General features: G+C 35.2%; 1 protein-coding gene across 1 annotated transcript in view; it reads right to left on the bottom strand.

The window, feature by feature from the left end:
* CAPZA1 (capping actin protein of muscle Z-line subunit alpha 1) overlaps window positions 1-14,899 on the bottom strand; it is a 43,696-nt gene that overhangs the window by 10,270 nt on the left and 18,527 nt on the right. Inside the window, exons 2-5 of the mRNA XM_069600752.1 lie at window positions 10,090-10,153; window positions 7,573-7,624; window positions 6,329-6,392; window positions 921-1,127 (exon numbers count right to left, since the gene is read on the bottom strand). Of these exons, the coding sequence (XP_069456853.1) occupies window positions 921-1,127; window positions 6,329-6,392; window positions 7,573-7,624; window positions 10,090-10,153 (387 nt within the window). The remainder of the gene's footprint in view (window positions 1-920; window positions 1,128-6,328; window positions 6,393-7,572; window positions 7,625-10,089; window positions 10,154-14,899) is intronic.

The raw sequence follows: 14,899 nt of genomic DNA, 5'->3' as shown, positions 1-14,899 counted from the left end.
AGCTCATTTTTTAGCTAAGAGAAGTGAGAAAAGGACATGGTGGGGTTACTCAGTGTGGAAGCTCTCCAAGTTAAGAAATGAGTAGTGAAAAATTTCGAATAGGTAACAAATGATAAGTTGAAAGTATATTAAGAATGAAAAGCCAATTTTCTAAAAAAGTGTGTGTGTCATGTCTCTCCTTGCCATACTAGGTTCCAAAATTGAGTTCTGTGCTTATCTATCATAATGTGTTTTTTCTATTTTTTAAAAACAAAAAAATAAGAAAAACAATCATAATGATAACCAGCATTTATGTACAGCATTATGCATTAATAATCTAACATTTTTCTTAAAAATGTCAAAATTTTACAAAGGGAAAATTGTTAGAACAAAATTTATCTTTTTTTCCCCACCAAAAGATATTAAAAGAAAGTTAAAATTACCTTTAATTTCTAAAGAGCTGTTTGGTTCAAATAGTTTTGACTATCCAATTAAATCACTTATGTAGAAGTAGCTTTGTAAAAAGTTCTTTTTGATGAGTGTAAGGCTATTTCTTAAATAAGACAGATGTGAAATAGGATTCACTGACATTTAAAATTTTTATGCACTAGGGAACTCCCTGGTGGTCCAGTGGTTAGGACCTGGTGCTTTTACTGGCGTGGTCTGGGTTCAATCCCTGGTGGGAGAACTAAGATCTTGCAAGTATTGTGGCATGGCCAAAAAAATTAAAAATAAATAAATAAATTTTTATGCACTAGGATTTTAAGAAAGAATTTTCCATATAAAATGTCCTATTTATACTCCTTTCAAAAATAATTTAGGGAATAAAATGCAGAAGAGACTGTAACTAAGAAGAGATGTCTGTGGCTGGCCAAAGCCTCCAAATGATAAGGTAAATATAAAAAATAAAACTCTAATAATGAAGCAGGCAGATACTTAACAGTACAGAAGCCGTTGGAATAATGATCTTTCACATAGGCCCTTAAAGCACTGTCACAGGATTCTCTCCAAGACTTCAGACCTCCGTCTACTTCTTCTGGCTGGGGGTCACTTGCTTCTTTCCGTAAGTGATCAAACTTAAAGGAAATTTTGTTTCTTGGATCTAAAAATCTGCTATTACCCAGGTCACCGTGTTCTGTAATTAAGACCTTCCAAAGAATAATTACAAAGTTAAGTAACTGTAAAGAAAAGACAGTTCTTGTCACACTTTACAAAACAAACAAAAATTCTAGAGGCAATTAACTCTTCATTTAGTCAGATTGCTCTTTCATAAATTTTTCAATCAACCTGTATTTTTATTTTTATAAAAATATGATCTTTGGGGTAAGTCAACTCTAAACTGACATTTCCCCCATCCTAACAATATCCTTCACATTTTGGTTTCTATAATATACAATCTGTATAATAAATATACAACCTATGCATACACACAACTAATAATAACTTAAAAGTACACTTCTGCATTTGTTTTTCACGTATTTCATGAATTTCTTCCAGTCATTACACTTAGCATTTAAAATAGGTAATACAATCAATCATATGATTCAAAAGTGAAAAAAAAATTAATATAAAGTGAAATCTTTTTCTCACCTCTATCTACCATTCACCAAATTCCCAACATATTCCCCCTTCCCCACAAAGGTAACTGATTTTATTAATTTAGAGCAAGAGTTCTTTGGCAAGCTATGTATGAGGTGCCATTTGTTTTTGTAAATAAAGTTTGTTGAATACAGCCCCGCTTGTTTTTGTTTTTTTTTTTGTATTGTCTATGGCTGCTTTCCTGCCGCAATAGCAGTGCTGAGTAGTCTAGCCTGACTCTTTCCTGCAAGGCTGAAATATTTACTCTCTGGCCCTTTATAGAAAAAATTTGCCAATTTCTGATTTAGATGATTCTTTCGGTGTTTCTTTTATTTTTTAATGAATACAAGTGTATGCTAATTCTCTACCCCTTTCTTTTAAACAAAACTAGTATACTGTACTTTCTCTTTTTAAATTTGATGTATCTAGACAATCTTTCCATATTGGTGCTTATGGAACTTCCTTGTTTTTTGTTACAGCTATGTATGATTCCATTGTATAGATATACAAAAATGTATTCAACTAGTCTCCTATTAATGGATAGCTCGGGTAGTTTCTAATCTTTTGCTGTTATGAACAATACTGCAACAAATGTCCTTTTATGTACAAGTTATGTACATGTGCCAAGCAAACCTGTGCTCTATAAATTCCCTGAAACAGGACAACTGGGTCAAGGGTAAACACATTCATAATTTTGATAGAGACTGACAAACTGCCCTCTATCATAGAATGCTGTACCAGTTACAAGCTCATCATCAGTAGAAATCTTAACCTGCATTTCTTTTCCCCTTAAAAAAGAGGTCTTTTCAGCAAAAAAGACACAGATGTGTGTAACAGACTTTTGGACTCAGAGGGAGAGGGCGAGGGTGGGATGATTTGGGAGAATGGCATTGTAACACGTATACTATCATGTAAGAATCGAATCACCAGTCTATGTCCAACGCAGGATACAGCATGCTTGGGGCTGGTGCATGGTGATGACCCAGAGAGATGTTGTGGGGAGGGAGGTGGGAGGGGGGTTCATGTTTGGGAGCACATGTACACCCGTGGTGGATTCATGTCAATGTATGGCAAAACAAATACAGTACTGTAAAGTAAAATAAAGTAAAAAAAAAAAAAAAAAAGAGGTCTTTTGTATTTCCACTTTGGTGAACTATCTGTACCTAACCTTTGCCCACTTTTCTACCGAGTCTTTGTCTTTTTCTAGTTGAACTACAGGGAGATTATCCTTTTGCCTGGGTTTTGAATTCCACATATTTCCCTCTAACTTGTCTTCTGACACAGTTACTATTTAAAAATAAAGTCTCTTTAAAAAAAAAAATTATTTGAAAATAATTCCTACTCTTGAGATTTCTATCCTTATCACCAACCTATCTTTAAAAACCTTGTTTATAATAGTAGGAACCATACATAAGACAATTTCCTTAGTCTTACCTTCATAAAGCTTTCTCATTACAATTTTACAACTTTTGTAACTCAAAGGCAAACACATTCACATTAAAATTTTAATTTGTACTTCCTTAATTACTATTAGTAGATGATTTAACACTTTTAAAGTTTGCTTTGTATTTTCCAGTTGAGTTAAGCTGGTTCATATTTGTTGCTCATTTATCTACTGAACTCTTGACATCATCCTAGGGTACTTGAATAACCTTTTTATTAATGTTTAAGGTATGTATTTTCTCCCTTTAAAATTTTATTTTTAAAACCTTTTTATTTTGTAGAAGTAAAAAATACTTTCTAACTTTTAAAATATTTCATCATTATTCAAGTTATGAATCTCTTGTCATTTCCTACTAAATTTTTATGTTTAAAAATTAGTTAACCTTTAGGATTCCTAGTGGAGAAGGCAATGGCACCCCACTCCAGTACTCTTGCCTGGAAAATCCCATGGATGGAGGAGCCTGGTAGGCTGCAGTCCACGGGGTCGCCAAAAGTCGGACACGACTGAGCAACTTCACTTTCACTTTTCACTTTCATGCATTGGAAAAGGAAATGGCAACCCACTCCAGTGTTCTTGCCTGGAGAATCCCAGGGACGGGGGAGCCTGATGGGCTGCCGTCTATGGGGTCACACAGAGTCGGACACGACTGAAGTGACTTAGCAGCAGCAGTGGTCTAGTGGTTGAGAATCCACCTTGCAATGCAGGGGATACTGGTTCGATCCCTGGTCCAGGAAGGTCCCACATGCCTCAGGGTAACTAAGCCTCTGTGCCACAACTACTGAAGCCCAAGTGCCTAGAGCCTGTGCTCCAAAACAAGAGAAGCCACCACAAGAAGCCTGCACACTGCAACTAGACAGAAGCCCCCACTTTCCACAACTAGAGAAAGCCCTGGCACAGCAATGACGACCAATCACAGCCAAAAATAAATAAATAAATAAAATTTAAAAATTAGTTAACCTTTAAACTACATTTAGAATTAATCTAGGTATATAGTTGGCTTTGGAAATCAAACTTAAGGTTAATCTTATACATTTAATCAATTATTTCCTTTTCTGTTTTACAGTACCTAGATTAAGGCTCTACTATCATTTCTTTATGTCTTTATGTTTGCTGGCATTAATCTTGATCAGAACAATCCTGTATGGTCTATAACAATTTTCATAGGAATTGTATGGAATCTATTTGAAAAAGCTTCCCGTATTATTTTTCTTATTCAGATAAACTTTTTATATTTTTTCTGAAATGTGGCATTTAAGTCTATTTAATTTTCCATTTATTTCTCTGATTAAAATGTGTGGGGGTATATATAAACCGTATGACAGACTCTTGCTAGTTCCTATCCAATATCCATTCATCTCCCTTTTCCTTACTAACAGAATCTTAAAGGTTTTTCAAGGCCATGTGTCCAACTAAAAAGACAACACTTCTCAAAATGATAAAGTGATATGCATTCTGGCAATAATTTATCAGTGGAAGTTGCTTCTGGAACAGAAAATAGCACCTCTTGCACCTTCCTCCTTCTTGCTTCCTGGAACTTGGATTCAGACAGCAGAGATGGATCAGCTATTTTGAGACCACAATAATGAAAACCATACATAGGATGGCACAATAGAGAGCTAGAAGCAACTTGGGTCTCCGATGATATGGAGCCGCCGTGTGTGCCTGCATGCATGCTAAGTTGCTTCAGTCATGTCCAACTCTGTGTGGCCATATGGACTCTAGCCCACCCGGCTCTTCTGTCCATAGGATTCTCCAGGCAAGAATACTGGAGTGGGTTGCCATGCCCTCCTGCAGGAGGGAGCTGCCATAACATCTCTAAATATTACCTCTGGTCTTCTTATGTGACAAAAGTCTCTATTACGTTAACCCACTGCAGCTGATTTCCTATTATATGCAGTGATGGCATCTACTTTATTAACTCAAATGTCTTTCCACATTTTCCTTTTATGTCTAGGTAATGTGTTGTTGTGGCTAAGAATGTGATCTCTTTTTGACTACATTTTTAAGCTGGCTACCACATGTATATGGGACTGTTCTTATATCATGTATCTGCAAACAGACCTTATTTATTATTTCAATAATTCTGCTGTTATTAGTAAAGTATACAATATCAACTATAAGAAATATTTATCATTTATTTTTCTTGTCTTTTCTTGTCTTTATACTTGTAAAGTATAAAGAAAATACTTGTAAAGTAAAAAAACTTGTAAACTTGTAAAGTTGTAAAGTATACTTGTAAAGTAAAAAAACCAGTATTTTCTTGTCTTTTATACTTATAATTAATCTATTTTCATTGAAAAAGATAAGCACAAATATAAACCAAAACAAATAAAAAACAACAAACAAAACAAATTATAGTAATCCTGTGATCCCAACATAGAGAGTTAACATTTTGGTATGTATTTTCCCACATTTCAATTTCTATGCACATCTATATAATACTTTCTTTTCTTTCTTATTACTTTTATTTCTGAGTCTTAAGATGTATACATTCCCCTCATGATTTAACATTTCATAAAATGGGATGTATCTTATAGTGACAGCATCATAAAACTGTCATAATTTAATTGACAGTATTTTCACTTTCTTAATGGCACATAAAGTAAGATGTACCTTTCACAAAATTTAAGATGCAAATTCTAACACAATTGTTCATTTACATATTTATTTAAAAAATAAACTAGCACAACACTACCTGCTGCTTCATGTTTTAGCTTAATATATCATAAACATATTTCCAGTTCAGTATTTCTATCAGTTTTTGATGGTTACACAGGATTTTGGCCTACAGATATTTAATTTAATATTGGACATTTAGACTGCTCCCAATTTTTATATACTTATTTCCTAAGATAAATTCTTTGGACTTGTGGGTTCAAAGGGGATTCAGACTGTGAAAAGGCATCTGTCATTTGATGCCATACTACCTTTGAAGTGTACATTAATGAATCTGAAAAGCCCTGTCATATAATGTTAATAACTGTGGGAAAAAAGGGGAATATGTATTTACTTTGTTCCTGTATCTGAACAGGAATCCTTGTTTTCCTATTAAATATAATGTCTTCTGTTATTCTTACCAAGGAGAATTAGGGACAGCTGGAAAGCTTATGTAAAACTTAATTCCTTTTACTTGCATTGTTCTTTTGTTAAGGACAATTCTCTCTTCAAATAAACTCCTACTTTCAGAGGGAGGAAGAATTTCCTAATATGTAGAATATTTACAAAAGCTAAGACATGAGTTTACTCAGCATCTTATCTTCAGACATCTGTTTTACAGTATTTCTACTACCTTCCCGGCACAGTCTATCTAACAGAAATAATTGTTACCTGATCTTCATATCCTTCTATCTTCACAGGCGTGAACTGATCCATGTTATACTGGGCAAACGCACTGTTTTGGTTTTTTTAAAAGGAAGAAGAGCGAGAGAAACCAATTATACGTAAGTAAGTATAAAAGGTAGTTCAGGGAATTCCCTGGCAGTCCAGTGGTTAGGACTCCATGCTTCCACTGCAGGGGGCATGGGTTCGATCCCCAGTTGGGGAACTACAATCCTGCATGCCATGTGGCACAGCAGGGGTGGGTGGGGGATGGGGGGAAGGTAGTTCACAGAACAGTGAAAGAGAATATGTAACTGGGCTATCATTCATTATGGAAATTATAGTGATTCTGTGCAAATTTTAGGTTTGCAGAATCTGGTCCCAAAATGAATTAAAAAAAAAAACAAAAAACATTATTGGACAGGGCAGAAGATTATTTCCCAAGCAGCAGTTCTTAAAATATTTTCTACAGCTAAAATCTAAACCAATTATATATCACACCAAATGCCTTTATAACAATTATTTGTTGCTCTGCATCAAAAAAACACTTGTTCCATCTCCCCACCCCACCTCTGCTCAGTCATTATCCAACTCTGGTTTCTTCTTTACGAAGGAATTGTGGGCCAGGTGGATAGACAGTAACTGAAAGAGCACTTTGTACTCAGGAGTAAAGCAGAGTAGTGTTAAAGCCAGAGAACAGGAGGCCCTAAAAGCTAGACAGTGTTTAAGATTTAAAAGAGACAAGAAAATCAACCAACCAACCACCAATTTAATGTTTTTGAGGACAAGGACAAAATGAAAATGATATTCTAAATCAATGATTGGATAGAATAATCATGTAATTATTCTTTGGTTAACTCTATTAAGGTACTTTCTCAGCATCTGCTATTCTTGGCAATGTGAGAAACATCATCACTTAGTACCAGCCTAATCTTTCTACAACTGGCAGTTATAAAAAAAATTCAGCATGAACAAAAAGAACTACAGAAGAAAATGTAATCGCTAACATTAAATTCTGTTGAGCAGAGAAAAAATATCTGAGCAAAAATCAAAATAAGACCAAACATAATACACTTTAAAGAAATAATGTTTGGAGGGAACATGTTTTCTCCAAGGGGGAGAAAAACAACTAAAAAAAAAAACAATTGCTTTATTTTGAAGTATTTTAAACTGTTTTCAGGGTACTAGTTTATTATCCACATAGTTTACCCAATATTACAATAACAAGTAAGTGGATTTAGAAAGATACATACTGTGCCGCCCCTTCCCTGAGGAGATTATCATTATTAAGTAGTAGCCGGACATCTGAGGAGGAAAACAATGTTAAAGATGTTAAAATTCAAATGTTCACTAGAAGGCAAACTTGAGAAATTTTAGCAGATTTCTAGATTAGATTTCTAGAAAATCAGGCTTTGCAAGATTAGTTATGGATACCCCCTGGTGGCTCAGACAGTAAAGCGTCTGCCTATAATGCAGGAGACTTGGGTTCGATCCTTGGGTTGGGAAGATCCCCTGGAGAAGGAAATGGCAATCCAGTATTCTAGCTTTGAGAATCCCATGAATGGAGGAGCTTGATTGGCTACTGTCCATGGCGTCGCAGAGAGTCGGACACGACTGAGCGACTTCACTATTTATGTATGTATCACTATACATGTTGAAATTCTAAAAATATACATACACAAACAGATGTTAATAATGTTCACAGCTTTGCATAATTTGTGATATAATAATCCAACAATAAACTCTTGTGGAGTTTGATTATAGCAAATGAAAAACATGGTTTATAGAAAGTTAAAGTTAGGACTGATAATTTATATCCAAAGAATCCTTTTAAAATAGATTAATTGTAGGCTTTTCTGTAACAGACCAAAAGAGCTGGGCACAATTCAGTCAGTGGCAGCGAAACTGCTGGACATATTTTCCTTGGAGCATCTAATGCAGGGCCTACAATCTTTTCAAAAAGTTCTGTGTCAAGAGTCCAGTCACTTCTCCTTTGGAAGAGGAGGGTTCTTGTTACTAAGAAACTACCAAGAATTAACTCCAAGTGTGTGTGTGTGTTTTCAGTTGCTCAGTCACATTAGACTCTTTGCGAAAACATGCACTGTAGTCCACCAAGAGAGAAGGCTAATTATAAGGCAAAGGCAATGACTCTTAGAGCTTCTGAAAGAAGGGGCTGGCAGAGGTCAATGTGTAGCATTCCAATAAAAACCAGCTGTCATGTCATAAGTAGCTTGCCAATTCTTAATCTAATGCTTTGGTATCAATTATTCTTATGATATTCCTATAAAGTACATTTGTCAGAAGTAAAACAAAGTACTTGTTTTATAAAGGCCACTAATTTTTAAGTCAAGAATTTATCTGAGCTAATCAGTTAAAGTTCAAGTTGCTGGAGAATTTCTAAAAGCTCTGTTGTTGAAAATTTACACTTGGTCAATATGGAAAGACAGACTAGGCAAAGAAAGGCTGCATTTGTTTTCCTTGTTAGTGCTCAAATATTCAAAACAAGTCATAAAGAAGAAAGTCTTGATTTACTTCTTTTGTGTTATTTTACTCCTTGTAAATAACATTCATATTTCTCTTAGTTGTTTTTCCTCTGCATCATTAATTTTACCAGTGGAGATTATTGACTGTTCCACAATTTGTGGAGCTCTGAGCCAGGTGCAAATGAACATCATACAGTTCCCCTAACTAAGGAGGTAACCTTTTAATGTAAAAGTAGAATTTCAAAAGAAATGTTTGGCCCTGGGATTTCTTTGGAAGGTATGATGCTAAAGCTGAAACTCCAGTACTTTGGCCACCTCATGCAAGAGCTGACTCACTGGAAAAGACTCTAATGCTGGGAGGGATTGGGGGCAGGAGGAGAAGGGGACGACCCAGGATGAGATGGCTGGATGGCATCACTGACTCGATGGACGAGAGTCTGAGTGAATTCCGGGAGATGGTGATGGACAGGGAGGCCTGGCGTGCTGCGATTCAGGGGGTGGCAAAGAGTTGGACACGACTGAGCGACTGAACTGAACTGAAACTGAACCAAGATGCACAAAGATGATGGTTTTACTCAAGGGGAATTTTAAGATGAATCAGTTTACAACTTAAAATGGGATTATGATGATTGATATTAACATAGTTATAATGCCTCATTTACATTTTTTACTCTGTAAGCTGTGTTAAGACAGTAAATAGTATGGAAGGTTGTAAATATACTGGAATAGTGGTTCTCAAATTGGCTGTGACTCAGAATCACCTGAAGGACCTGATAAAGCAGATTACCCATTCCAACCAAGATCTAACTAATCTTAGGATGACGACAACACTGGAATCTGTATATTTAACAAGCTTTCTGGATACAGTCAGTTTGGCCCCAGTGGCTCTAAAAACTGTCCTAAACTATGGCACTTCTTGAGTAAAAGCACTGAAGAGATTTAAGCTATGATCTATAATGATAGATATGAAGCTATGAAATTTAATATTATTTCTACATTGATCAATACTGAACTACTTTAAATCTTTTTCACATAAGATAGGTATCCTAATATACTAGGGTCTTAAGAGCATGCTTTTGATGCAGACCTGGGTTTAAATCCCTGCTCTGACACTTACCAGCTGGGTAATAGGGTGATATTGAGTAAGTTATTTTAACCTCTTTGAATTCTGATTTCCTTAGCTATAGCTATAATGTTGTAAGGATTAAGAGAGATAGCAAACACTCAATAAGTGCTTGTAAGTGATTAAAGAGGGTCTGAAATAACTAAGTACTAATCTTTACTCACCGTTGAACACTTCATTGAATTCCCCTGGCGGTGCATGAGTGATAAATTTAGCAGCTATGCGTACCTAAAGAGAAATAAAATTTACAGTAAAAGAATTATGAAGAGTAGCATATAAGATGGGAAGGAATTAACAGACAACAAAATTTTTATCACATCCCTTGAAATATAATTTCCTGTTTAAATCCTACTGGTTAGCAGCCTTCAAATTCTCCTTTCACAAGACATCTCAAAGTGTTTATTATCCATACAGATTTTTTCTAATTTGGGGATATACATGCTGCTACTTCTGAATTTTTCTTTTTTAAAAAGCTGAAAAATCAATTTTGGTCAAAATATACTATAGTCACAAAAATAGAAAGCTACAATCCTATTTCATTTATAAACTCTTAAGCAAAACTAAATAAAACATTAGCAAATTGGTTTTATACCAATTTATGTTATGGTGTTTACCCCAATACAAGGATGATTCAATACTAATAAATCAATATAACTTACAAATTAAAGAAGCAAAACCCCATGATCATCTTACCTCATGCTGGAAAAAACAAAATTCAATACCCGTTCAAATATCGTAATACAACAACACAACTACTAGTTTTTAGTAGGAACAGAACTTACTTTATGAAGGGTTATCTACCAAAATTCTATAGCATACTCAATAATGATGAAACGTAAGCAGTGTCACTAATTTTAAAAGTAAGACAAAGATGATTCTTGTCACCTAAACTATTCAACACTATACTAAACATCCTAAAGAATGCTATGGAAAATATTTATTCTATTATTCATTTTAAATTTCTCTCCTGCCCATTACTGCCAATCTGTTACTGGGACTCTGATTAGAGATGGATGCTGAAATGTTAGGCTCTAACCTGAATATCTAATTTTTTCTCCTGTTTTTATCTTTTCCGTCATTTTATGCCTGTGTAGGGAGAATTCCTCAGCTGCATTTTTCACCTCAGTAGCATGCTCTTCAGTTGTGTCCATTTTGCTATTCAATTCTATTTTAACTTCCAAGACTTACATTTTGTGTGTGCATACAATAATCTCTTGTGTCTCCTTGAGGATATTAACTATATTTATTTTAAAGTCTTGTTCTATGGACTGTTTCCTAAGAATTTAGATATACTGTTGATTTTTATACTTCTCTTTCATGGTACTATTGCTTCTCTTTGAATTTATTTTAGTTTGCCTGTTCTGTTTAGCTGCAGTTTATCTCCTTGATTGTAGGGGAGGGAAATAGTAGACTTGGTGTTGAGACTGCATGAGCAGATTTTCTTCTGAGTGAGCACCCTATGGTCATAGGCTACCTGGGGCACTGCCCTGACTCTATGCTCCCAAAGCTCATTCTCAATGCTATATTCTGAGGGCTAATGCTATTGTCTGCAGCTTAGCCCAAATGGGAATGAAAAGAGGAGTCATGTGGTCCAGAAAGCTTAGAGAACAATTCCGAAACTAATCCACTCCAAGGTTGTTTTGAGTTCTTCCCTTCTTTCTCCTTAAATTGATGTCCTCCAGAAAAGCCCCTACTTCCACAACAGTTTTCTTCTTCAATGTGTTTTGGGTTTCCTCTGATCTTACTTTTTTTCATGTTTTTGAACCATTTCACCTTTTTTCAAGAACTGCTTAAGGACCTCTCTGGTGGTCTAGTGGTTAAGAATCTGCCTGCCAATGTAGGGGACAAGGGTTCAATCCCTGGTCCTGAAAGATTCCACATGCCACAGGGCAACTAAGCCTATGCACCACAACTACTGAGCCTGTGCCCTAGAGTCTGTGGTTTGCATTAAGAGAAGCCACTGCAATGTGAAGCCTGCACACTCCAACTGGAGAGTAGCCCCCTACCATGCTTACAGCAATTAGAGAAATCTCACTTGCATCAACAAAGATCCAGCACAGCCAAATAAAATAAACAAAATTTAAAAAATAATACGAATAAAAAAACTAACGCTGTATTATTTTTTTAATTGGCAAAAAAAAAACCCACAAAAAACCTTTGGTCCACTGATGACACGCTTACTAACTTAAACTATTACTAATTTATGTCTCTTCCCATTCCCTTTTTTCCCTACATTTTCATTTAAAAAGTTTTGTCATAAAAGGTAAAGTAAAACCATGTATTTAATCTGGTATATAAATCAACCTCTCATTTCTTAACAAGTAAATGTTGTTTGAGAATCTTAACAAGGAATGTAAGATCCTATATAATAGAAAGAAAACCACCCAACAATCTGGAGTAACATTTAGTGATATCTATATATGTGTAAGTATGTGTGTAATAATGATGTTAGCAATGAAATAGGACTGACTGCAAAGGCTCTCTCATATAATTCTAACACATTATGAGGCTACTAAAAATTCCCTAATATCTCATGTGATGAATATAAAGCTGATTCAACTTACTGACAAGGGGCAAAGAGGAACATGTATATCTAACAATAAACTGAGCTCTACTTTCCAGTTAGGCATGCTCTGTTGATTTCTTCCATTTCCTTCAAACAACTTTAAGTTCCTGTTGACTAAAATAAAATTAAAGTTACGAAAGTCAAACCATTCTTAAGGCAGAGAAAAAAAGACACTAAAGTCTTTGGAAAATAAAGCTGGGGTTGAGAATTTGAAAAAGATGGAAATAGTTTACAACTTTAGCATCCCTAGGTTTATATGGAAGATCTTATATGACTTTGCTCTTATTCTAAAAAAAGTAAAAGAAAAGCTGCTCCATAACTAAAATTATTTGTTCAGGCAAGAAAGGCTGACTGATTCATGCAGCAAGGCAGAATGAAAACCCTGGATTCTAATTACTGGATCTGCTGGTCCATGAACTAACTAGATTTGTGATTCTGGAAACTTTGCTAACTTTTTTTAGTTCTGAATTTCCTCATAATAATCCAACTCCTAAAAGAGATTAGGAGATCTGCAAAACTTTTCTGAGCTATAAAACTCTCTGTATCTTTAAGACTTAGAAGACAAACTTGTATATTGATCACCTGGAAGCAGGGTTGAGGAATCCGTAACACAAACACCTTAAGATATTCTTATGCAGGCACGTACAGTTTCAGAACTCTGATGTTGCAGAGTAGTTGTAGATATCCTCCAATGAAAACTAGTGGAGATTAAGACGAAATACTCCATAAAGCTCTTATTTTAACTAAGCAACAACAATAAAAAGATAGAGTTTCTAATAAGGAAGAAGTGCCTCTCAACTCATGAGAATTACACTATACAGGACTAACAGTTCTAATATGGATTTCCAACTGTGTATATGTGCTTTCCAAGTGCACTTAATCATATTACTGTACTTGTTAACTGTTGTTATCAATCACTTATTTAAGAAATTAGAAAATGTATTTTGAAAAGCAAACCTATTTTTTTAGCCTATTTGTGGTAAGTCTGTTGAGCAGCTATGGTCTTTCTGTCAAGGTGCATTTCCCACAATCCTTACATAATTAAGAAACTCCCCTCAGTCACGAAAAACTAAGTGCGTGCAATTCAAAAATATATTCATATACTACCCCAAAAGCAACTTCCTTTAAAAGAATAAAGCTACCACTATATTTTACATATTACTTATTAATGTTTGAATACATAAAAGTAGAAGTTACCAAACTGAAAATTCACATTACTCGTATTTCTAAAGTTACCTACAAATTTTCAAAAGTTACAAAATCTGATGGAAATGCCATAACTAAAAAAGTGATTTGGATAATGGAGAAACTGACAGTGCATGTAAAAAAGCAGTGGTTTATCTATTCAACAAACATTTACTGAAGAGCCAGGAAGAGTCAGTAAATAAAGATTAAATACTGTTAAGACACTGTCGCTGTCCTCAAGGGATCTGTCACCCAGATAGTAATATAGCAAGCATTAAAAGGTACAGTGAAGCACAAAGGAAGATGCTGTCAATTCTATGTAGGTATTTAAGGAGGGCTTGGAGTGACTTTCAAAGGCACTGATGTTTCAGCTGGATTGGAGAATGAGTAGATACCAAGGTGAGCATCCCATGCAGAGCGAACAGTAGGTACAAACTAAGACAACATAGCTCGACAAACTGAATGGAGATATTTAAAAGATATGCATAACGTAAAACAACACTATTTTTTCCCACAGATTCTTTCTGCATTTTCAAAAATAAAGGTTTTAAAAAATACATATGTATACTAATCATTTATGTCAAAATGCAATAAATTTTTATCATTATGATAAAAATGAGTTGTTTGAAAAACTCCTTTTAAGTTTTAATATCTAATACAATACATATCAGGGCTTCCCTAGTGGCCCAGTAGTAAAAACTCTGCCTGCAATGCAGCAGACATGGCAGATGCAGCTTGGATCCTTGAGTCGGGAAGATCCCCTGGAGGAAGACATGGCAATCCACTACAGCATTCTCACCTGGAGAATCCCACGGACAAATGAGCCAGTGGGCTACAGTCCATAGCACACTGGACTATGGGTGTTGCAAAGAGCCAGACACTACTGAAGCGACTGAGCACGTACACACAATACTCAGAAGCCACATAAGTAAAAATTCAATTTCACTGCACGGGGCAGGGTGATTCCTGGTCAGGGAAGTAAGATCTGACATGCCATATGGTGCAGTCAAATACAAACAAACAAACAAAAAAGCAAACCAAAACCCCCTCAATTTCTATGTAAACACTAAATATAAAAGATAAATGCACCTCTATATTCGCTCCAGCATTATTTACAACAGCCAAAATATGGAAATAATCTAAATGAACGGATAAAGAAGTGATATGGAGTATGTGTGTACACATATAAACACAAGGGAATATTAGACTTATGGACATGGGGA

This window comes from Ovis canadensis, chromosome 1 (genome assembly GCF_042477335.2).
Source record: "Ovis canadensis isolate MfBH-ARS-UI-01 breed Bighorn chromosome 1, ARS-UI_OviCan_v2, whole genome shotgun sequence".
In the NCBI taxonomy this organism is placed as follows: Eukaryota; Metazoa; Chordata; class Mammalia; order Artiodactyla; family Bovidae; genus Ovis; species Ovis canadensis.
The sequence above is the reverse complement of the archived record's forward strand: the minus strand, read 5'-3'. Positions and strand labels throughout refer to the sequence as shown.